This window comes from Lagopus leucura, unplaced genomic scaffold, assembly GCF_019238085.1.
Source record: "Lagopus leucura isolate 7727_CA_CO unplaced genomic scaffold, USGS_WTPT01 Super-Scaffold_73, whole genome shotgun sequence".
Taxonomy (NCBI): Eukaryota; Metazoa; Chordata; class Aves; order Galliformes; family Phasianidae; genus Lagopus; species Lagopus leucura.
The window spans coordinates 45512326-45538573 of record NW_024962252.1 but is presented as its reverse complement, the minus strand read 5'-3'; the positions used below and the strand labels follow the sequence as shown (position 1 = coordinate 45538573).

Sequence of the window (26248 nt, the reverse complement as noted above, 5' to 3'; positions counted from 1 at the left end):
AGTTCTCAGTAATTGCTTTTACAGTTTGCTTTTTCCCAGTGCTCTGTAAGTGGTACAATGAGTATTAAATTTTCTGCCGTCACATAAGCAGAGCTTTTTTATGCAATAATAAAACAAGATTTGATGTATCTTCCTTTGCTCATTACTTATGTCAGTGAAACATGCAGTAGATGTATACCAATGTAATATTGTACCAAGTAAAGTACCAAGAGCATAATTTGTCCTGCTGACTGCAAAAATAAAAGCTGCAGGTAATATACAGAATGAAAAAAATCTATGCCTAGTAGGCAAAGAAGGAGAATAGATTCCTAAATTGCCAAGCTTCTGTATGTCTTTTCTTGTTAAACTGCAAACTTCTTAAAAAGGGGCTGTCTCTTACTAAACAGATTTTAGGACATCTTAATTCAAAGGAATCTTGACTTCAGCTAGGATATCTAGGTAGTCTTATAAATAATAATAAATATTGTACAGTGGTAATCTATAATGTCCTGTGCTATGATGTATGTCAGAGACTAATAAGGATATTTCATCAGTTCTAACAGTACACCAAGCCCAAGAGATCTAAAAGAAATATTTTAATTAAAAATCAGTTATTTCTGGAGACATATAAATGTGCATTTTTATTTGGTATTTCGATACTTAATTTTTGAAAATGTATGAGAACTGATAAGTACTACTAAGTCTGAGGTTTACATTTATCTGGCAGAGAAGTTACCAATTCAATATTCTCACTAAGAAATAGAAACTTCTTTTCAGAATTCCTGAAATTACAGCTAACAGAGAGGTGATGCTTGTGCAAACAAGGACTACAATTCTTCTCATGTGGTCAAATTCAGACCCTTTATAAGCAAATAGTTTTTTCCAGCATTATTGTTGTCCTAGCTATTCAATTTTTAATGTAGAAATATTGCTGTTAAAAAGCTTAGTCTTCTTATTAAAGAAGGGAAGAGGGAAGAGAAACATGAGGCTAGCTTGGAAAATATCAAAAGAAAATTAGGATAAATAATTTTAAAACTGTGCAACCTTTCTTTCATAAATTCCTTCAAAGGAAGGACAGGAATATACAGGTATTTTTAGGATTTTGTAGTGTGAATAATCATAATTATAACTCTTTACATCCCTATAGTAAGCATATAATCATAGCTCTGTGTCGTTTCCCTGTTAAATACAGTTATGAGCAAGCTGTTTTTTTCTTGCAACTTTGAGCTTTTTAAAGAACATTTTTAAAGTTCTACTGACCTCTGTAGACACTAAAATGTAGAAGAAAATTCTTGCACTGGGAGAAGTGAACTTGTTTACATGCATTTACCTCACAGTCAGTCCATCAACTCTAGGTTTTAATGAAGCATTTTTCTTCCTTTTGGCAGAACTATTTATTTGTATTAGAAACATGCATAATTTCCAGAACAAGATTCTTGCAGCAACCTGTAGGTGCTTCATGAATGACTGACTAATGTATGTAGATACAATAGGTAGAAGGAAAAATGATTTGAATTTTAAATTGCAGCTTGCCAACTGTTAAACCTCACTGCAGACCTTTCTGGGCAGCATGCTGAAGATGCTGGAGATATTTCTTTAGCTCGCTTTTGAAATTGGAATAAATAAATGAACAATAAACTTTGTGAATCATAATTACTAAGTATCTCCGCTAACTTAGCAAAAGGATTAACAGTGTACAGCTGCAGATCAAAATAAAGACAAGTCACGAAAGATTTTATTTTAATATTTGGTATTCAAGATGGCTCATCTGAAGCAGACCTTTTCATCTCTTTTCACCTGCTTTAGGGAAACACCGTCTTTCTTTTTGCAAATGGTAAGATGGGACAGTTGCCTAGACACTGATGAAGAAAATGTGAATTTTGCTAGAAGAGATGAACTGAACAGGGTTCACAGTGAGGAGAGAGAGAAGCCAGATGGACCCCTGAAATTTGAGCTTGACATCTGCCATCAGGATCCAGGATATGAGACTCCAGCTCCACTGCCACAGGCCCGGGTAAAACTGCTCTCCAGCTGGGAAGCAGGATGGAATGTGACCAATGCTATTCAGGTAAATTCTTACTGCTATACTCATTACAACTATAATTTTTACAATTTGGTCATCATTTAGCCTGCTTTTTTTTTGTTGTTGTTGTTTTTGTTTGTTTGTTTTTTAATTCACCATCATTCTGCAATTTTCTAAATGATCTGTGAAATTTTTACTTTTGCTATTGCTCCAAATGGAATAAAAAAAAAAAAAAACATACACAGGGATGTTACTTAAAACTTCAGAAATATTTAAACTAGTAGAAAATGAAAAGGTGGTGATTGCATCTGTTCTAAAAGTCTGTAAATTTTATTTGGTAAGTATATTTTAATTCAGTTACGGAGAAGTATGAGAAAATTGAGAAAAATATCTCCTAGAAATAGGGCAATAAGAGTTAGATTGAGGTCAAATATTTTCTGATGTGTAAGTTACACTAGATATGAACTGGAGCACGAAACACACAAAGTGTGATAATACTCTTCAGTGTTAAAGAAAATAGTCGAGTTGGCAAGACCCAGGGATCTGGTCCTAGCATTTTCTGTGGATGTGAGTCCTTTTTCTGAGTCCTTAAATTTAGCATAAAATGTTTCAGATTCTTTTTCTCACTTTTCGTGATTCTTTTCCTTACATAATTCAATCATTACAACTGAATTTGTGTTTGACATGGTAAGAAGAAAGTGATACCCACAGATACATCTAGTCCCAGTAACTATTTGACTTTTTTATGGCAATCCAATTATACAAAAAAAATCCTTCCGATGTCACATAATTCTGTGCTCATGCTGATGAACATTTGTTTATGTATTCAGTTCATCCTTCAGTTCTGCAAAGGAGTAAAAGAAAAAGGACGTATTTTAACCTCGCTCTATTTTCAGACATGAGCACCACCACACGAGAGCCAATGTAATAACATTTAGGGCACAGTATCACATCATACTCAGAAAGTACTCAGCTGTGAATAGAGGTCCTAAAATAGCCAAGCTACTTTTTAGTAACATTTTTTCTCTTTGATATGTCTCATCAGCTTCTAGTCAGAACAGGAGCCTGGGTTGAGAGTCCATTGCTATCTTTGTGAGTTTTACCTTTGATTTAACCAAAGCCAAGATTTCATTCTGGAACTCAATTTTGTCAATATTTGCTGTATGACCTTTTGAGAAGTCACCTTCTCCCTCACTCATTGTTTTTCCTTCTGAAAAACAAAAGCAATAATGTCTCTGCAATGCATCAAATTGTCTAAAAAGTCCCAAATGTCTTTATATAGACAATTACTAACAATCATTAATATTATGGCTTCCAGCTCAAAAATAGATCTGTTACATAGAGATGCCCATTTAAAAACTGGAGAAATTCAAGCTAACTTACCCAGTCATATCAGTAACTATGGTCTGAGTTAAAACTTTCAGCTTTGTAAGCTTTGCATGCTGCTCTTTGATCTCAAATATTTTAGAAATCATAATTAAAAGAGAAGGCAGCTACCATTGTACTGGGCTTTCATTCTAAAGCAGATGGCAAAACCTGGGAGCTACAGTTCATCTAAAAGAATTGACAAAATGTTCTAATGACAGTGCAGTGCTGAGTGCATATAGGAGGACATATGTGCACGTGCGTGCACTTTTCCTATTTCCCAATACTTTGGCATTCCATTTAGGCAAAAGGGTAGACAGAAGAAGGAAAAGAGGAAAGGCAGAACGGGAGAAAAAAATATTAGTTGGGTACCTGTGAGGGAAAAAAAATAACAGTTCAAAGAAACTTCTGTAAATAGCTTTGAAGAGAACAATAGAATTACCTGAATAATAATTAAAATAATCCAAACATTCCTGACTGGTGAAAGCAATGTGTGCCAAAAAGACAGTAGTTTTTGCCCTACCCAGAGGAAAGAGCAGCAGTGTCTTGCATGACAATTAGAGGTAAATATTTAAGCAGAATTCAGACCTGTTTTAAACAGATATTCCAGAATACTGTTAGTCTATAAGTGAAAGTATTTATTGAAATTATTTTCGTATTTATAATGAGAACAAGTACATCTTTGGTTCCCAAAATTAAATAGAAGTGTTTTCTTAGATTGTTCAAAATGCAAATGTTTTCAATCAATGACATAGTTTTTTTGTTTGTTTGTTTTTTAATTTCAACTGAAAAATTGTGCAGCTTTGATGACAATGCTGTTTATGTAAATGATTGCCTGAGACATTTAAAGTTTCCAGGGAAACACGTTTCATATTCCAACACTGAACAGGCAAATGAAAATCTGTATCCAGTTAATCTGAGTAACGACAGAGACCATAAACCTGAATTAATTCAAAAGGGAAAATGAACAGTATCATCTCTCAGAGTGATGCAAGTCGTATTTGTGTAGAGCAGTAAAAGGCCAAAAAATTTTGTTCTAACTTATACAGTAACTCTGGATATATGAGCAAAGCAACAGTAGCAAGAAAAAATAGCAGTTAAATTCTAATGTTATAGCCTTTCATAGTGGAATCAAAGTTCATGTTATTATGACTGTAATTTACATCACCGTAAGTCTACCTTGCCTTATTTGGTCTCATCAGGACAAGCAAGTTTAACAATTAAAATACTCAGCCATGTACCCAGGCAATTCCAAAGTACAATTACTTTCAGCTCCATGATGCTTGTATAAAAAAACACAGTTCTCCCCTGCATATTTGGTGAAATAATGACATGTATCCAATCATACTGAAGGTGTATTTTGACTCAGTGCATGCTTCTTCACCAACAGTGAACAAGAACTTGCTTGCTGTGCTCATAAATATCTGAACCAGTGGAGGTGACCCACTGTCTCATACTTAGTGTGATGGCATCATTGCTGAAACACACCACCCATTGCCTCACTGTGCTCACACCCATCTTTGTATTTCCATCAAGCTGGGCCATTATAGATAAATTTCCAAATTGCGTTCTGATCTGGCTTATCTCCATTCATGTATGAGACTATAATATTTACTTAAGAATATCAAATAGTTCATATTTGTTTCTCTATGATGATTGCTCTGAGTTACCCACCTCCTCCCTAAAATAACTAAATCTGCAGTGTACGTATTATCAACAACTCCCATAGTCTTAAGTATGAAACAGAGTGACACCAAAGCAGAATTAACAGGCATGTCCCTAAAGATATACAGGTAAACATCTTTTAAAAGTGTCTAAATACGCCTTTCATCAAGATTTACTGACAGTATAAGTATTTTATAAATATAGAGATGTACATTCCTATGTGTTTAGAAAGCTAAACAGCCACTTAAATCTTGATCTTAAGTGATCAATTTTTCCAAAATTGAGAACAAGGGTGAACTCTGTCAGTTGCCCAGGGCAGTAAATTCCTTGAGGCTAAAGTCATACTCTGCAATAAATTATAGACATCTGAGTGAAACAATCTTCTGTATTTCATATCAAAGGATGGTACTGAGAATTAAAGGGAGATGCCTGATGCTCATATCTAATCTAGGAACAACAAGTATTCCAAGTTTCTAAATAGAGCTAGTCAAAAAGTGACAACACAAAGCAAAATTTCAAACCTATATGTCTACATGATGCACATAAAAATGCCAATTTTTAAAGTTTTAGATAAAATGCACCTACAGTACTAGATAAATTTATTCTTAATGTGTTTGCAATCTCAAACTCATATGGCTGCAACTAGAGATCAAAAAAGTCTTAGGACATGTTGAGGACCATCTAAATTTAAATACATTTTTCCTTTGATAGAATGTCACCATTATAAAATGCAGAATATAAGTTGCATTTTGTGTGTAACTAATGTTCATGCCCTGATTTTCTATTTGTGGGGGAGCAGGGAGAAGGGAGTAAGATTCTGGACATGTCACTTCTAAACTCAACCTTTTATATTCAATCTTTTATTCATATCTTTCATATTCAAATTTAGCTCAGATTCTACACCATAATTCTTTACTTTCACATAGCATGAAGAATGCTGCATACAGTATACATATTCTCTCTCATGTCAACTCTACTTTTTTCACAAAAATGTGTTATATTTCAGCAATGAGATTATATCTACTTCACAGAAATCTCCTGATTTGATGTATAAAGATTGAGCAGTGGATTTATTTTGAGTTAACTAACTGCCATTCCCATAAATCTAATTAGAGAATGTTTTCTATTAGCCAAGTTTTCTTTTCATCAGCTGTAAATACTAGAAATGTTATGAAGACGGGACTCCTAAACTTTTCCTTGTTGTATCATTCTCATGGGATTTAAGTTGCTGTTTTGTAACTTTTGCATTTTTTGTTGTTTGTCATATCACTGGAGCAATGAACAGATGGAGGGAGTGTTGAATGGATTTACATCAGCATATTCTACTATAACTACTATGGAAATGATAGAAGTGGCAAATCAGTTTTCCATAGTCCTTTTGTGTCATATTTGCTAGCAAGTAGGATCTGTGGCATAGAATAAATACTCCACAAATTATTCCTTGGACATACAGATGATTCCCAACATATGCACCCTTGGTTCAGAAAGCACTATACTACCTGTTAAAAATATGGCTTTAAAAAGTAATTGGTCAAAGTATTACAATTCCTGCAATCTTCTAGATGCCAAAAAGACATATTAAAAATCTTTACCAGTTAATGCAGTCCTTAGATTATGCTTGTATGTACCATGGACACAAAATTCCATTTCCTACTAGACGAGTAGCAAGAGTTAAAGGAGGTTTGCTTCTCTCTCCCTTTCTCTTACCCTTACATTTCCCCTTTCATAAATGACTCTAATAACCTTTATATGTTGGCTATAACCAATATACAGTGATCTATAATTTATGATGTTGATACTTTGAGGTAATTAACATGTATTTCAGATGGGAGACATTCTTAAATACCGCACTCAACACTCATTTGAGGTTTAGCTGGCAAAATCAACCATAAATGTGAATATCCTGATAACATTGGGTGTCAGATTTATTTTAAAATGTTTACTCTTAACTGATATCTTTAATCTCTTTAACTGATTTCTACCTGAGTCCTAGTGACATAGCTAACCTCACATCCTTTTGATAACAGTAGCTGGAAACACTGCTGTGCTTAAATAAATTCAAATTGTTCTGTTCAGAACATTGAATTATAATCTTGTATTTCAAAAACCTATTCATTTGACGCTTTATTTTTAGCAATGTCAAATGTTTATAATTTCCAGTCATGTCAACTGAAACTCCCTAAAATATATCTATTTCATGTCTAAATTTCAGAGCCATCATATTGTAGGTAATTATTCTTAGAAGTAGTAGCTAAGCTACTGTAATGCATAATACACTTATCCTGAATTTTTATGTTCAGTTTGACACTGTCCTCTGAAGCCTTTTCTGCTTTTTTCCACATACACCTTTCAAAGGTGCCTCAAATATGGCCAATGGGCTCAGCTGCACCCTGTGGTGGGATTGATGGAAGGGACTGCAGCTGGCTGTGTGCAGCAGTGCCCTTCCCACAGAGCTTTCCTGCTTCCTAACACCTAGAAACAGAAAGCCAATATCAGCAGTAGAGCACAATGCCTTGCTGATGCATTTGTCTAAATGTTTCATGCCAGTGCAAAAAAAAGCAGTTTTGTCACTGATCTGTATGCATTTCAGGACAGCGAAGAAAAGTGTACAGGCAGTATTTGGAGACTGATTTTTCAACCACTTTTGTAACTCATTTTTCAGGAAAGCCTATGAATGGAGCTATTATGGTCCAGTGTTTACCTGACATTTTAATCAGATTTTAAAATGTAAGAAACAGATCATGATCAATAAAGTTTCTCTGCACTACGCATTATTTAGAGCGTCCAACCTGCAGAGCTGACTATTGCCTTCTGAATTGTAAGTGCTAGCACTTCAAGGAACTGACTTTTGAGGGGCAGGAGCTGATAGGCTGTTTATGGCTTGGGCGTCTCCCACTTTTTCCCTTTGGCCCCTTTGCTCCCATTCTGCAAGGAGAGTGAGCTCCCTGCAGCTCTGATGGGCTCAGGGCTCACAAGTCATAGTGTGAGCTGCAGGAGAGCAGCTGGAAGAGACCAGCTCAGCTCTCCTCTTTACAGCCTTGCTCTCCAGCCAGTAATAGCACAAAATTTTGGTTTAATTGAAATTTGTGAGGTGTTTTGACACTCTTAGCAGGCACATCAGTATTTCTACCATTTTATATTTCAGCTCAAGAACAGTTCCATGAATGAAGTGAAAGCACATATTCACCTGAGAGGTTTTGACTTTGATAGTCTTCAAAGGCCAACTACTATCAGTGGTGTTGCTAGAGCTCAACAGACAACCTGCCAAGTGTCAGAGGTGTAATTTGCATTACATTTAAATATATTTGCAAAAAAAAGTTTGTCAGTGTGTATTTCTCCCATGACATACATGGAATAAATGTTACTTGTGAGTAATACTTTGAAAACCTGAACATTGTGTCTCCCTCTAGACCTCTTTATCTTTACTTTCTTCATTAGGAAACCTTCAAGCCATGCAGGAGATGGCCTGTTCCAGAGGTGTTCATGCCTAAAAAATCTTTTGCTTGCAGTGATACGGAGATATATACTAGTGTACACATGCTAAATAACTCCAGCATGCATTTTTCACTGCAATAATTCTTGCATAACAAAAAGAATACTTCATTTATAAACCAATTATTCGTAGCTCTTTGCTAACACCTCTTCAACTTTTCAGTCAAACATAAACTACACATCTTTTCCTTAGCAATCTACCATTTACCTTTCTCATCTGCTGACTGATTTCAGTTCTTCAGGTTAAAATTAAGATCATGAATTCTTTAAAATTTAAACAAGCATTCTTATCAGCTTACATGAAGATACTTATTTGCCCTTCTTTGAGCTGCCTTTAAATATCCTTTTGCTGAAAACATCACCTTTACAAGCTACAGTAGAACCACTACTTCTCTTGACTTGCAGCTTCTGATATTGAGTCATGGTTTCATTGACTTCACTGCACACTGCATTTGTTTACTGTTATCTCACCCTTAGATTTTAAATTATTTGAAGAAGAGACCATCTTTTTGCAGTCTGTTTGCACAGTGTCTGGCATGAAGGGATTCTGACCAAGGACTCTCAGGTGCTCCAATAAGGAAAATAATTTTGAAAGTAAGTCTCAACAAGTCTTCTATTTTAGAGACTCTTTACAAAACAATGATCATTTAAATGTGGGCTATGATAAATCAGCCTGGTATCTGATCCAATTTCCTCCCTCTTTTTTTTTTTAATATGAATAATTTTTACTTGTGATTGAGATTCATTGTGGGCACAAAATAAGTCAGCAGACTAACAAGATAGAAGTACTTTTAGAATATTCTGGCATTAAAATGTGTATGCCATCTTAAAAATCCTATAAAGCAAGAGAATGACAGAAACTTGATATTAAAGATAAATGTGTGAAAGTTATACCTTTTGAAATAGTAAATACCAAACAAATTCAAACACTTGTCATAGGTTTCAAGTAGCTGACAACTTTATTCCACAGAAGAACCCAAAACAGCAAGACTTGTTGCAGAACAAAGATCTTTGTCTCTCTCTGGTCAAGTGGATAGCTCAAATACTTTCAATCTACACTAATCAATCTGCCAGACTTTTTGGTCTTATCAGTACCTAAGTATTTTCTACAGGCAAAATAGAAACATGGCATAATTTCTTCCCCTCTAATTCGTGGTGGGGTTTCGTTAAAAACCATTATTATTTGGCAATTTTGAATTTATATATAAATCATCTTACTTTATTGCTGTGATAATGTTTGACCTACCTTTCCAAATAAAACCCGTATTGCCTTTTACAATGACTTACCAGCCTGCTATGGCTGATATGTTGTGCACGCTCATGCCTTTTTACAGGTTCTCACGCATATCACTAACTAGTTATCCCTGATGGAAAACAGTCTTATAATCTTGCCATTTAACTTCTTTAACCTGTAAGATGCACAACCTCAGAGAATTTATTTGCTTTAATACACAGCATTTACATATATAATTCCTCCCAAGATAACATTCCTTCTAAGGCAGGAATAGCATAATGATAGCTGGTAAACTGCAAATATTTTGCCAGATATAAGCCCTTTCCAGAAGGAAATAAACTTCCTTCATTTTCATTAGCAATTTTTTCAGCAAGAAGCTCATGTTTATATATTATATATATATATATATATATATATATATAAAGGTGAGCCAGAGAGCCATAAGTTTCATCAAAGAATAAATACTAGGACAAGACCAACACCTATAGGTATGAGAATTTAATATTAAAAATAAAGGACTTCCAAATAATTATAATGTACTGACAGAATCAGAAATAGTAATGTTTCTCTAGCTGACTTTCCAAATGGCAAAGCTTCTTTCTCACAATCCATGGATGTTTAATCTACCATTTACTTCAGTCTGTATAATTTCTGACAATGAGAGATTCAGCAATATGGCACAAGCTTTGTCTGAATGAGTAAATTGAACTATTTGAGAATATAAAAAGCCATAAACACTGATTACACACAGTAGTGAAGATGATATATTGTACTCTAGTTTTAGCATTGTTAGCTGTATAAAAGCACAATACAAAATAATGGCTTCCATTTGCATCTATTCTCCCTCTTCCCCCCACACATACCATGTTTCTTGGATGAAAATGTAGCTCTGTATTCTTGGCCAGTGGCACTAGCTTTACCATATGTGCAAACTATATTCACCAAACAACAACAAAAAAAGAATAAATTTAATATTTACTTCTCAAAATTGTAAACACATGAGTCAAAGTGAGGAAACATTCACTTCAACTTATAGACTCATCCCACTATCTGTTTCATTTTGTCTCATTCTATTTCATGAACTGAGACAAATAACAGGACTAAGAGATTGTATTTTGTAATTACCTAGAACAAAAATAATTTGGTTGCTTAATGATATTAGTGGCAATGACAAATTTTTTCTTGGTGTTTCCATAGGTGTTTTCATTTATTACCGTTTCTTTCATGGCTCAGTTTTCCTTTTTAGAAGTTGATTCAGGGTCACAAACAGACAAATTTTTTTGTTTTTCAGTTTTAGAAACCATTCTAGTGTGATTACTTCAAAATAAACTGCATATTTCAGACATAATGAGTAGTTCCAAGAATTTGCAGATATGTGAAATATAATAGCATAATGTAAGAGATATTATAAGATATTATACATATGTATATATATATAGTTACTACTAATTCCCTCATTTAACTGTTTACATTATATTTAGGAGTTGGCACTGAGATCTATTCTATCTCACCACATTTTAATGTAGTTCCCTTGTCTCTTTTGCTGCATCAAATCTCCAACTCCAAATGACATTTCCCTAGTCACTTTCCCTTAAGGGTCTTAAAAATCTTCCAAGTTTTAATTAGGATTTGAAGGTTTAAAATGAATTCTCTCTTCTTGGTTTTGCTGTTTTTGCTTGCCTGCTGACTTTTTCACTTTTGCTGGGAAGCCAGCCTCTCTCAGTGATTTTCCTTTTGTACTTTTTATTGTTGTCATCTCAAGTTAAAAATAAAATACCTAAAATACTTTCACAAAACTGTAGGCTTCCTTTTGCTACTCAGATGGGATTTCAGAGGCTCTTTGCTGTTTCCTAAATTGTGAGGAGCTGCCATTCAACCCCTAAAGGTTTCTTCTAATCAGAAAGGATAATTGTCTGCATAATTCATGCTTTCCCTCTAGCTTTCTAGTGATTCTTGTCTTATGCTTCAGTTATATGTTTATCATATTATTTTTCCTCACAGCTTCTTGCCTGTCATATTCTCCTATCCCTTGTTGCTACCTGATATGGTTCATAACCTTGTATTGCAATATTTCTTAGGTTACATAACAACACATGTGCAGGTGTTGTTCCCAAACTGCCCAGCTCTTCCTTTGCTCTTCCTAGGCACCTCAGAATCTCACAGCCTTCACAAGGAAATCCATCTCATTCTGTAGGTGATAAAGAAAGATAGGCACCTTTGGTGGAGCTTCGTATATCCTAAAAGAAGTGTCCTATGCTCTTTGAATGAATAGTCCTTTTGTGATGTTTGTTCCTATCTGCACTGTCCAGAGCTAACAGTCATTTTATTTTTGCTGTATTTACATACAGGAAGTTAGGAATCTCATCTCTAACTGCATCACAAAGAAGGTAGATTTGTAATGCATATCTCTTCTGCTACTATGTGTATTCATTCATTACATACCTGTTTTAGACAGAGTACTTAAATGAGATAGAGTTCATAGACGTTAAGAAACACTCATTTCCTTGTGTACCAAAGAGAGTAAAGAAATAGTTACTTCAGAAACTACAGTACAGCACTGAATTTCCATGAAAATCCAGAACTTCATATCACAATAAATAAATAAATAAACAAAAGTCTTTCATCCAGATATTTGAATATAACAAATGAAAATTTGGTGAAAAGAACAGAAATTAAATGCAGTCTTAATCAAATATCTCGAATATGAAATCACTACAGCTCTCAGTACTGAAGTATGAGCAAAGAAGAAACTCTGTGTAGCTGAGAAGTTCCCCTGCTGTGTAAGAATAGTCTAAGTTGAAAAAAAAAGAGAGAGATGCAGACTCTGACAATAATTACTAAACTAACTTTGCTTTGCTAATGAAATTAATGGTTGGGATAGATGACTTTAGTAGTCTTTTCCAATCTAAAAAATTCTATGAGATGATTCTATAAAATATTCATATTTCTATCCATGCAAACAGTATTCGTATCTAAAAGCTTAGAGTAATCATGAAGTCAAGAAAGTAAAATTCCTCAGTCTGTTCATCCAAAAACTCTTAGCTGTTACTTCTGGGCAACGTCTTGTCTCCATGTCTTTCCAGTGTTGTCATGGACCAAGAAAAACAATGGAAATAAATGAAAGCAGAGAAGAAATCTGACTTATTTTATAACTTCAGCACTCATATTCATGGGCCGATAGATATCAAGAACCGCAGTCTCACAGTATGTGTAACCATAATGAGAAATTACTCCTCAAGTGATAACAGTTTTAGTATGTTACATCTACAGACCTTAAAAATGCTTCTTTGGCATGCAGTCAATATGCCATATGCCTGCTTTCACAATACATAACTGTAGACCATTTTTCTTTTATTTATTTCAGAAGGGAGACATTAAATAGTTTTGCTTTTATACTGAGTACTAAGAGGGTGCAAAAAAAATCACATTTCATTTCTCATCTTTAATTTTTCTCTTTATTATTAACTATAAAAATTAGGGGATTTCTGGCTAATCTACTCAAAATTAGTTGAATTATCCATCTTTGTTGAATTTTAAGAATGATACTATCTTTTATTTCCTTGCAGAATAGAGACACCTCCACTATTGGAATTCATTTGCAATATCATCTTCATCTATATCTGCATGTGATGAAACTTTAGCATTGAAATCCACTGCTCTTTCTTTTATCCTAAAGACAGAAGCCTCAGGGTGCCACTGAAGTTTAACTGAGGTTAAGTGAACAAAAGCACTGGAGATTTGCTGTCTACACTTAGCCAAGCAGTAAGGAATATCTTTTCATATGTATACAACAATATGCTGCAGTATTTTATATCAGTTGGCTGATTCATGGACACAAAAAATAATAGTATACCACTATTTAGGTCTTTCACCCAAACTATTAACTGCATTCTCTCCTGGCAGTGCTGTAAGATGAGAAATTTCCCCTTTGCATGCCGAGCTCTGGGAGTCATTATATGTTGAGTAGAAGTCCATCAAAAGTTGGTGAACGAGTCTGTGCAGAGGAAAAAACAGGATAATATTGGTCAGGGGAAGAGTAAGTCACCTTTTACTCTGCATGCAGTCATGATAAATCCTATGCCAGCTTTCACAACACATAACCCAACCTCCAGAAGATATAACCTGGCTTCTTTCTCACCTCTCAGAAGTGTGTAAGATTTGTTCTATGCAGCCTTGCTTTTGTAAGTAATAAGAATTGCTGCTAATCCAGTATAGGCAATGCTCAATAAAAAATCCTAACAAGCCGAATGCTTTCTCTCAGCCTGATTTTCTACACACTTGTACACTTCCTTTTGTTATGTCAGTGCAGACTCAGATAAAGATGTTAGGGTCTTCACTGCTTTGCTTTGCTTTAATTCCAGTCTCCCATAGTTCCCTCTTTTCCTCCCCTTAAGCTCTTTCAAACACACTTTTGAGGAACCCCATTTTCCTATATTTGGATGTTTTGAGTGCCTATCTATCTTCAGGTGAAAACCTGAGAATCTGTGATGAGCTATGATGTGAGAAATAGATAAGCAGCCAGTGACTCCACATCACTCACCACTACTAATTTTCAAAATAATTTTAGTTTTGGCTGCTTTAATTTTTTCATCTCTTTTTCCTCTTCTCCCCATAATGCGTAATAAAAGCTCTCATTCCTTTACCAAATCTTGCTTTGTCCTTTGAGACTCAGGGAAATAACATATTTTCTTAAAAGGTAATTTGCTTGGGGGATTTAGTTTGTTTGGCTCAGAGCATTCTTACAGACAGCTATGAATTTATATAAACTAACATTTTCCATCAAACCAGAATTAACTATCAACATATTATTTCAATCTGAGAACAAATATTTAAACAAATACAAAGCCAACGGGATCAGCTGTCATATTCAATAACATCGGATCTTTATTTGCTGAGACATTTTCCTTCCTCTGTTCCCTTACCTAATCTTTAGGAGATTCTTAAGACTAATCTGGCTACTGACAGGAGAACAAAAACAGTGACTTCTTTTTCTGTCGAATGGATGCATACATTTCACAGTATGGATTGTGCACCTTCCTTACCTGTGTTTCTTATCCCAGCATCTCCTGAGCAGTCTATCTGCCTTATCAAATGTTTATGGGACCTGAAGATTGACAGACCAACACTTCTGAAATTTCTCTCAGTATATGAGGTGATTGTGGCCATTAATCACAAAATAAACACCTTACTCACTTTCTTCCCTGAAGCTAAAGCAGGCTGGCATTGGCAGACAAAAAGAATAAAGACAAACCAGGAAAAACAAGATTGCTGGGGTACATTTCAACCTTGAAGTTATAGGAAGATTTTTCACTGGCTTAAAAAGAGATGGATCAGCTGCTAAGGTCATACAGGCAATGGACAATATTTGAAGTTTTCCATAGAAGAAATACTAGTATTTTTTGAATTCAAACTCTGTGAACAAACAGATAAGTGAGGAAGAAAGAGGATGAAATCCTTTCCTGGTGTCTGTAGATTAATGCCAGGAGTCTGTGTTGCCAGCTAAAGAAGCAGAAAATTCTTAACACTGAAGAGAAATAGAACATAATTGATATTGCAAATACAGTTATGTGACTGAAATTTTAAAATAATTAGATAAAGCTTGTTTACAAAAAAGAACATTGGTAAAAGGAGTGAGTGCAGCACTTTACTTTAGAAAGGTGATTATCTGTGTCAGAGCTGTTGTCTGGAAAGACAAATTGTATTGTTCTTGGTGCCTTCCATTCTAAAGACCTGTGCTGGAGGTTGTATGCAGTCTGTAGTAAAACATCATTAAAGTTTCTAAAAATGATAGATGATAATTATCTAACACAAAAGGCATTGAACCTAACATAAGGTAATTCTATTTTGAGCCTCATTACCTTGAATAAAGATGAACAGATCAGTGGATCTAATTGCATTCATTATGCGAAAACAGAGGACAGTAATATACGTACACTCAATACTTCAAAGGAGAGAATTTTAAAAACCTGGATAAAATTTTGAGAGATAATGGGTTAGAAAAAATAAATACAGAAAGCAAATAGTGGAAGTAATTTGAAAGTTACTTAACAAGAATTTATGAGGTGTCCAGAAGTCACATCTCACAATTAAGAAGCAGTACGCCTACATGTTAAAACCCCTCCAACTCCAGTCATTATGTGAATGTATCAATTAAAATTTAACAAATATATACCTATAATAAAAGGGAGGGAGATTGAGTGTAATTGTTGTAAATTATAAGTTATGAAGTCTAACAAAGAGATACAGGAGTCCGAAGACATTAGGAAGAAATGCATCCTCCACAGATTAGGACAGTATTTAGGATGTTTTTGTTTTAATTCTGAAATTCTGAGATTACCTGTTCCACACTGCCATATGTTAACTACCACAGAGAACTACATATGTGATTTCAACTAAATGAAAAGGTAGAAAAACTAACCTAAAGATAAATGTCAAGAGAATTAAGAGAAGGATGTATGTATAAAACCAGAATCTACTCCAAATGAGTATAAAAGGTAAATCTAAAATCAGCCAGCATCCTTTGTCCTCCTTGTGGCATGCAAGTGGACTTAGGCTTCAATGTCACACACACCAGTGCTGTGAGTGGTTTATCTCAACCACTAGAGATTGGTAGTATGAGATTACTCTCTTCCCTAAGATTTCGCATTGAATTTTGCAAATCTATTAGCTGTAGAGGGAGCATGTAAAATTGTTCATAATTCTAAAAATAATGTATAATAAAAATAATAATAAAAATAATGTATATAATAAAAAACTGTTCCTAGTCTCTATCCGAGGGAATCAAGATGTACTTCTAGCAGAGGATTAGAGTTGGTCATTTTGAAATTTTTCAGGATGGCATCATGCTATTCTGCATAAGACATTTTGAAGTCAGCTCTTAGAGTTTCAAAGGTGTTTGTTCACACTTTGTTCACTGTCCAGCCAGAGAAACAGGCTGAAAATTAATTTCATCTTTGCTATCCACATATCTTAAGGTAGCTGAGTTAGAAATAGGGGTGATTTTTTTTTCAAGTGTTTATAGAGGAACATTTGATGATTAGCTTAGACTGGGGCAATTAACTATTACATAACTACAGTTAGAATTTTAAATGAATATTAAGATGTCATCAATATTTTGAAAGCAGAATGCCTAGCAAGTGTGCAAGTGGGAGACTTAGCTATAGATACATCTAATCTGATAATGCACAATTGCTACTACGTTTAGAATTTTCAGTAGACTATGGATATCATAATGATATTTAAAAAGTCAGGCCAACTATTTAAGCCTATTAACAATTCTGAGAAAAATAAAGTAACACTAATGCACTTTTTAATTGATATGCAATAAAAAGGTAGGAATATAATTAGTGTCAATCTTCTAGGTGTTGAAGAAAGTCCTTTCTGTTCTTATTAAGCACACTTTATATAATTCTTTGTTGTAATTTAGGTAGTGAAAAATAATATATTTAGACTTTAAAAGGATTTTTGACACATTAATACACAACATTCTGATTTAACAATTAACATAGCAGTAAAATACATCTTAAGTGGATTAATAACTGCCTAAGTGACAAATCCTAAAAAAGTAACTGTCAGTGTAGATTGATTGTCAAAGCAAGTTATCGAGCACAGGAACAGGCTGCCCAGACTTTATGGAGTCTCCCACCCTGAAGATCTTCAGAAACCATCACAGGCCTGAGCACCCTGCTCTGGGTTTCCCTACTTGAGGGGGTGTTGGCCCAGATGGACCCAGATATCTCTTCTGAACTCAACTATTCTGCAATTCTTTGGTTCTGCATGAGTTTCTGGTGTAGTTAGGAAGTTTTCTGGTACAATAATCAGGAGCTTGTCCAATATTGTTCTGTGTTGTACACAGTGACCGGGAAGAAAATACAAAATCTCTTTTTATTATAGTGGTGCCTGAGAAAGGTAGAAGGCCAAGGACATGAACAAACAAGTAGCTCCATTATCATGGCATGAGATTAAGAGATTTGCCATATTTTAAAATGTAGAGCTAATAAGGTAGTATCTTCATATAAATACCACAACAATACCCTTTTACAGCAGTTCTGGAAAACAATGCACTTTAAATGAAAACAAATGCTTCTTGAATTTATGTCTCTGCTCTTAGAAGAAAATGCATGAAGGAGATTTTCCTATGTAGTTTCTATGCCTAACACAAATTCATGCACAGAATCAAATGTTGGAAATACAGTTTGGCTTAACTGAACTGTTCCAGTGGTGTAACTGCAGATTGCCAGAAAGGCAATCAGACCTCATTCAGCAGTCCGACATATTAGCATGTGTTCTGCACATAGCAGAGCTGTACTAACTTAATTGTTTTCAGTTAAATTTATCTTCATTTCTTAATTTATTTTTTCATCTGATTAAGTCTTAAGGTGAAATCTCTCCATATTTTTTTTTTTTATTGTACCATCACTTTTACTCTATTTTATTCAATTTCCTCTTGACATATTTCAGCTCTGACCACGATTTGATCTTCATTGCTTTTAACTACCTTTCATTCAGCTTTGTTTTTTAAAGTGTCATATTTCAAGCCAGAATAGCTTATAAAATGAAGCATTTTGGGAGGGATTAAAAAATATTAAAACATTAAGAATTGTTGATGTTTTCTCAGGATGCTAAATTGTGCTTGTTTCTCCATTTTTCTTTACATATTTGATTCCTTGAAGATGTACTTATCCTGAGGTGAAGTAGTGTCAAAAAGTCGGTATGAAAGTGAACAATCCCATTTTGACATTCTATGCAAATCTTGGCTTTTTAAACAAGAATCCAGTCTTGGTGGTATGAGAAACGATACTATGTGGTTAAAAAATTGCAGTCAAGCCGTCAAGAAATGTAGAAATATTTTAATATGAAGACACAGATTGGAAATCCCAACCTGCTGGTTTTGTGTTTTTGGTGGATCAGTAATTTCTGGGGTTTCATCTTGGGGAAGTTCAGATAAGGCGAATAGATTCTAGCTGACTTCACCCTGCATGCCTTTTCCACTACTGTTTTTTTAAAGGCTGCTTCTTTAAAGGCTGATCACCAGTTCATCCACGAGTCCTCTCTTGTAGGCCCAGATGCCTATGTCTAAGTCTACTCCAGGGGCTGATGAGGACCTTCACCCAGGTACATGTGTTCACTCATTGGCAACATACACCAATACCCACTGCACTTCCATCATCAGTCTGGGTTGAAAATAACAAAGTCTTAAAATCATCTTGGGAGACAACAGCCAGGGAAGGGTCAGCCTGCTGAGCAAGATTGGGTCCCCCCCTGCTGGCAAATAAACATTCAAGCTAAGCTGTAAAAATGAATTGCTTCAAAAACTCCTTCTCCACTCGTACTCAAGTATGAGTGCTTTTTCTCTGTGCTATTCTATTTTATAAACAAATCACCTTAAAAGAGAATTTTTCAGCTTATTTGGTCTCCCAGTAGAATACGTGAAAGTAAAACCACTTAGGCAGGCACACTCCATGGACAAAACAAAGATCTGCGAGGCAACTTAAGAAATTGCTCCTTTGGCTGCTCATTTTTAATTGAATCCTCACAGCTTAAGCTATCTGTTGCATACGTAATTTGGACACAAGACTGGATGAGAGCATTCAGACTGGTCCAAAAGTGGATTGACTGATGGCATAGAAATTATCTGTGTCCCCATTCCAGTGGCAGAGAAGCAGTGCTGATATACTCTGTCCATATTCTGTCCTCCTAAGAGGTGTACAAAAACCATGTTCAACAGCAATGCACCATGAAAGAATTTCTCTGTGGAGGAGATTCTCTGTGGAATTTTCCACAGATAGATCAAGAAATGGTCTAAGGTTGCTGAACTACTTTAAACGAGAGCACACAGCACAGTGCCTTTGCTGTTTTCTCACAATGACAGTAATCTAAGCACTTATTAAAGGTATCTTTTACATTGAAATTAAACTGTTTAAACTTGGTGATGTACAGGAAATGGTTCTAACAGAAAGTGTTACTTTTGAAAAGGTAGGAGCAGAGGATCAAATCCAAAGAGAATTTGTAAGTCTGAAAAAGAGTCTTTCAGCCCTCGTGGCCATCATTAACATTTTCTTGCTATTTCATAGTAATTTGACAGTGTGCCAATACAGTAAACTTTCTTTCTCTCTTTCCATTTTTCTTCCTTATTTTCCTTCTTCTTTCTTCCTTCCTTCCTTTTTTCTTTTTCTTTTTCTTTTCCTTTTCCTTCTCTCCTTCTCTCCTTCTTTCCTTTTTCTCATTTTCTTTGTTCTTTCTTAATTGAAAAGCCTTTGCTGGCCAGCTGGGAAAAGTGATAGAGTAATAGAGATGCTGAAAATATCAACTAAAAGGAAAATTTGCACTTTCTGTAGAAATGTTCATTTTACAAATTCTAAGCTCGGTGTACTTAATTTGAAATCGGCAACCAGTGATTTGAAACTGGTGTGTCTGAACAGGGGACCTATTTGTCAAACTCAAGAGTAAGAAGAAAACGCACAGGCAGTGGGAACAGGAACAGGTCCCCTGGGAAGAGTATAAGGAAACTGCTAGGCTGTGTAGAGGTGGGATCAGGAAAGCCAAGGCCCAGCTTGAACTGAAATTGGCTGGGGATGCCAGAAGAAACAAGAAAGGATTCTACAGGTACCTCAACCAGAAAAGGAAAGTCCAGGAGGGCGCATCCCCCCTAATGAGTAACACAGATGAGCTGGTATTAACAGACAAGTAGAAGGCTGAGGTGCTTAACAATTTTTTTGCCTCTGTCTTTCCTGATAACTGCTCACCACACAGATCTCAAACATATGGTTTGGTAAGAGGAGATTGGGAAGACTATGACTCTCCCACTGTAAGCAAAGATCATGTTCAGGTTTGTGACCACCAGAGCAACATCTGTAAGTCTATGAGTCCCAGTGAGATACATCCCAGAGTCCTAAGGGAACTGGCCTATGTAGTGTCACACCACTCTCTGTGGTATTTGAAAAGTAGTGACAATAACATCATATCCATTCTTAAGAAGTGTGAGAAGGATAACCCTAGGAACTACCAACCTGTAAATTTCATCTCTGTTCCAGAGAAGATCATGGAGCAGACTCTCCTGGAAGCTATGCTAAGGCACACAGAAAGCAGGGAGGTGATATGGGAAAGCCAGCATGACTTCACCAGCAGCAAATCCTGCTTGACCAAACTAGTGGCCTTCTATGATGGTATCATTGCATCAGTGGACCAGGGAAGAGCCACTGATGTTATCTATCTCAACTTCAGTAAGGCTTTTGACACAATAACCCATAACATCTTTCTCTCCGAATTGGAAAGATATCAGTGTGGTGGGTAGTCTGATGGACGAAGAGCTGGCTGCATTATTCAGTCCAGAGGATGGTGGCCAATAGGTCAGTGTCTGGATGGAGATTGGTGACAAATGGTGTCCCCCAAGGGTCAGTGATGGGGTCAATACTCTTTAATATCTTCATCAGTGACATCAACAGTGAGGTCAATGATCCACACAACGGAGCACCTCTCCTATGAGGACTGGCTGAGAGAGCTGGGGCTGTTCAGCCTGAGGAAGAGAAGGCTGTGAGATGACCTGATAGTAGCCTTTCAGTATCTAAAGGAGAGCTATGGAAAAGAAGGCAACAGACTCTGCAGCAGGGTCTGGGGTGATAGAACAAGGGGAAACAGTAACAAGATAAAAGAGGGTAGTTTTAAGTTAGGTATAAGAGAAAAATCTTTTACAATTGGAGTGGAGAGGTACTGGGATGGGTTGCCCAGTGACGTGATTTATGCCCCATCCCTGGAGACTTTCAAGTCAAAGCCGGATAAGGTCCCGGGCACCCTGACCTACTTGTGCATGCCCCTGTTCATTGCAGGGGAATTGGACTATATGGCCCTTAGATGTCCTTTCTGACTCTAAGGATTCTATGGCTCTATGTTTATTTGAAGAAAAAGTATAGAGAGAGCAAAAATGAGATTATTTAATAACGTCTGAAATTTCAAAAGTTGAAAAAAAAACAACAACAACATTTTTCATCTTACGCTGTGTGTTAAGTACCAAATAAAATTAATATAAACAAGTACCAAATAAAATTGATATAAACAAACAGCAAGGAAATGTTAGAGGTTAGAATTATGTCATACTCTGATTAAACTAACAATTAAGCTGGGAAATGCAGACACCTGTGGGGAGGACTGCAAATGGCTGTCAAACGTGATAGTATCTCTGAAACACTTGCGCTTTGGTTTAGTTTGAGGCTAGTCAGATAAATGCTAATGGCCTAAATTCAGCATGGGGAAAAAAAAAAAGCCATTCTGTGGTAAAGCCTGCTCTGACACTTACCTGCAGTTTAATTACACTGTCACCCTTCAGGTCAGCAGATACCTTTTGAACTCCCAAATGCAGGTTAAGGGGCAAAACAGTGGTGCTGTGAGTATGGAGCAAATGAGATAAGCCTGCTACAAATTGCAAGAAACTGAGAAAACATCATTGTTCTTATGTTAATATGCAAGATGATTGTGGCTTTTATCTTCATGACTTTTTCACAGATCTGGTTTATTTACAATGCTTTTAAATTCAAACTATTATGTAAATGTTCTCTAAGGATTGTTTTCATAGGTAAGAGAACACATTTTGTACTTAAGACAATTACTTATCTTCCCAGTCAGTGAAATCTGTGATTAAAAATGGCAAGACAGCAGAAGTTACATGCATGTACTATCTGCAGACCAGGTAGTCAGATACCTAGTGTTTTTAAGTAAGTAGCTTATTAAATAACAGAAATTAAGCACTTTTGAATGCTTCCATGAAGTTCATATAAGTAAGAAACACTAACTGTGAGCTAATTGGATCACAAGGCCCACGTTAGAATGGAGCCAAGCCATTACTGTAATGGAGTGGGGAGTTTGGGGTGACTGAAGTACAATCAACCAGACAGTGGAATCCCAGCTCTTAAATGAAATAGCACCTGTGATTTATACCAGAAAACATTGCTGTAAAATGAAATCTTTAAAACAACCAAAATAGTTATGTAGTGAAAGTGAATAACTGTATTGTTATGTAAATAATAACCAAAGTACCTCTGTTACAATATACAAAGATGCTGACCTTTTAATCAAGAGGTACTAAGGCATGTAATTAATATGATCCTTCTAGCTCTTATTCAGCTACATGTTGCAGATATCTGTATCTAGAGTGAAGTCTGGTGAGACTGGCAATGCTTACGGTGAACAATTTCACTGTCTTAGAGGAAAAATAATGTTTTAATTTCAGGGCTCTAATATTTCTTCTCCTGTTGATGATTCAGGCCAGTAGTGAGCCTGGAAAAGACTGCTATCTCATGGCTGGAAGAAAACAGTAATACTTTATATACATTGATGATTATTCAGTGTTTGAAAAATTGCCCCTCCTTATCAATCAAGCCTGAGACAATGTGTACGACAAAGAAATGGGCAGTAAGGTACAAAGCCCCTGAAGACGCGGTGAACACGAACCCTCTTGATGAACTGAAACAGAGCCGGCCTCCTATGCTGCCTTCACAAGAAAGACCGATGTTTGAGTGAGTTGAGAAAACATAAAAGACAAAAGCATGCCTGAAACGTCCTTATCTGATCTCATGGCCAAGATTATGGATGAAAAATTCATAAGCTGAGATTTAGACTGTCAAATTCACTTCTTCTTCCTGAAAACAGTAAGCAGCACTACCTGCTTAGGAAGTGAGAGGGAAAGAACCTGTTGCTCCCTTCAAGAAGAGCAGGAGGGTCCGCCATGTTTCGCAGTGAATAAAATATAAGCATCTGAGCCTGTAAACAGTAATACTCAGTAGTAACTGTAGGGAACAGAGCTCCTCTCTGATTAGAGGTATGTCTAAGAAATAGGACTTGTCCCTTCAAACTTCAGCCAATACATATTCCATGAAATGAGGTGCTCTCTAAAGGAAATTCCATTTACTTTGAAAAGAGCCATGACTAGCATTTTAAAATGTGGAAATGAGTAATGTTCAGAAAGCAATCAGTGATGAGTGCATAGTAGCAAGGATTTTATTCAAAAATGTGGGTAGCAATTAATTCCACTGGGTAATACCAAAATGAAATCTAGAATTTCAGGAAAATCCTACTTGTTTTGAACCATCAGGTGGATGTCTTGATGGCTCATGTGATGTAAAAAAAACTCTTTTTCTTGAGAGTTCACAGGTTTAGCAAAGTAGAATGAAGTTCTGGTTTGTTCAGAAATAGAATTAAGATGGAATTGATACAAATCATGTCTTGTCTGTATGATAGCAAACATGACCATGAAAGTTCTTATTTCATCGTATCACCAATGCTATAATAAATACAGAAGTAAAAATTTCTGTAGAACTGGTTAACTGTATTTTTTTCCTAAACTGCTTTATGAAATTTGAATGACAGTTTTTACTGGATAAATATATATATATATAATTATGTCCATTTCTGAGAGTGTTTAGAGAAAATTATGTCTATATTTTTCATGTGTGGTTTAGACACCTAAATAAGTTTGCACAATCTAGAATCTCAACTTCTGAGCAAAATTGCTGTAGTAATGGACTTAACCACTGTAAAGATTGTGTGAGGAGTTCAGAAGCCACAAAGAAAGCTAAAGCCAATGCTGCTGTTGCTTTAATGCCCTTTCCTTTCCAGAGGTGTGTTAACAATTATTAGACTGAAGAGAATTGTCATTACTGGATCTATCTACAATGCTATTTTTAGTTTAAATGAAAATTATGGAGATGGTGATGATACAGCTGCTTAATTTTACTGTTATTAAACCCACTTCATTAATATGTATGTTGACTGAGTAACTGCCTCGGAACCTTGTAAAATCACATCAGCGTTAAATATTAACTAAGAACCTGACTATATCATTCATCCACATTCTCCTTTTCCTAGCTTATCATTACATGTGTGTCAGTATGAGCAGTTATTTTTGCTGATAATTTCAGTTGTCATAAATAAACATACTTCTCATGGTTATTTAGCTGGATGTAGCAGCACTTCCACCATGCAGTTTGGTGAAAGCAGTGTTTGGTGAAGGGCAAGTTTGGGAGCATGACTTCTACTATACATTTTGCCTCAGGGATTTTCTGCTATCTCTTATTTCTCTTTTTCCTCTTCAGGGAATTTTTGTCCTGGGATTGCCATATGCTCTTCTCCACAGTGGATACAGTGGCCTGTTTCTTATTGTCTTGGCTGCAGCATTATGCTGTTATACAGGCAAAATTCTAATCGCTTGCCTGTATGAAGAAAATGAAGATGGGCAGCTCATAAGAGTGAGAGATACATATGAAGATATTGCAAATGCCTGCTGCAAAAAGCTGTCTCCCAGACTAGGTGGCATAGTTGTCAATGTGACCCAAGTGACGGAACTGATCATGACATGTATTTTGTATCTGGTTGTTAGTGGGAATTTGCTGTCACACAGTTTTTCATATGTACCAGTGACCGAGAAAACTTGGTCTGTAATTGCATTTCTTACACTGCTGCCTTGTGTATTTATCAAAACTCTAAAAATTGTCTCCAAACTCAGCCAGCTTTGTTCTTTGGTCCATTTCATTATCATCTTTGTAGTGATGACTTACTGTCTCACACAAATACATCAGTGGTCCTGGGCAAAATTCAGACTCTCTCTGGAATTTGAAGACTTCTTGGTCTCCATGGGGGTGATAATTTTCAGTTACACTTCACAAATATTTCTTCCTACACTTGAAGGTAACATGAAAAACCCAGGGGAATTTAGGTGTATGCTGAATTGGACTCACTTTTTTGCTTGTGTCTTGAAAACAACCTTTGCCCTGTCTGCATTCTTAACTTGGGGTGGAGAGACTAGGGAAGTTGTTACTGACAACCTGCCATCATTTCTTCAAACTCTAGTGAATTTGTGCCTATTAACCAAGGCCCTTCTTTCTTATCCTTTGCCCTTTTTTGCAGCCACGGAAATTGTTTATGCTTGTATTTCTAGAGGCAACTATTCCAATTACAGTTCCCCACTGTTTGCTTTGTGTGTAAGAAGTGTATTTCTCCTGTTAACTCTGCTGATGGCTATGTTCATACCACATTTTGCCCTGCTGATGGGTTTAACAGGCAGTATAACAGGTGCTGCTATGACTTTTCTTCTTCCTTCTCTCTTCCATTTAAAGATTAAATGGAAAAAACTATCCTTCTTTGAAAAATGTGCAGATATCTCTGTTTTTATTTTGGGTTTCCTTTGCAGCCTTGCAGGCATTATATGCTCAATAAAAGGGCTACTCAAAGTATTTGGAGAGGGGTAAAAAGATTTCCTGAAAGCCAAATAAGGCCCTAATCTTATATACACTTTTGTCCCATTAATCTGTATGTAAGAGATTGCATCACTAAGTCAAATTAAGCATATGCTTGAATGTTTGCAGGATCAGGTCTTTGATTTGTATAAATATGTGGCTCTAAAAAATAAAGAACAATCTTTATAGCTTAAAGGTACAAAATGACCCACATTTAAAATGTTGAGAGGGAGAAAGTCATCTGAGATGGTTCAGCATTAAAGTAAT

General features: G+C 35.8%; 1 protein-coding gene across 1 annotated transcript; it reads left to right on the top strand.

The window, feature by feature from the left end:
* The first annotated feature begins 1810 nt into the window (after positions 1-1810).
* On the top strand, positions 1811-25993 carry LOC122181813 (vesicular inhibitory amino acid transporter-like). The gene is made up of 2 exons (XM_042874559.1): positions 1811-2047; positions 24842-25993. The coding sequence occupies exons 1-2, from the start codon at positions 1811-1813 to the stop codon at positions 25991-25993; spliced, it is 1389 nt and encodes a 462-aa protein (XP_042730493.1).
* The last annotated feature ends 255 nt before the right edge of the window (positions 25994-26248 follow it).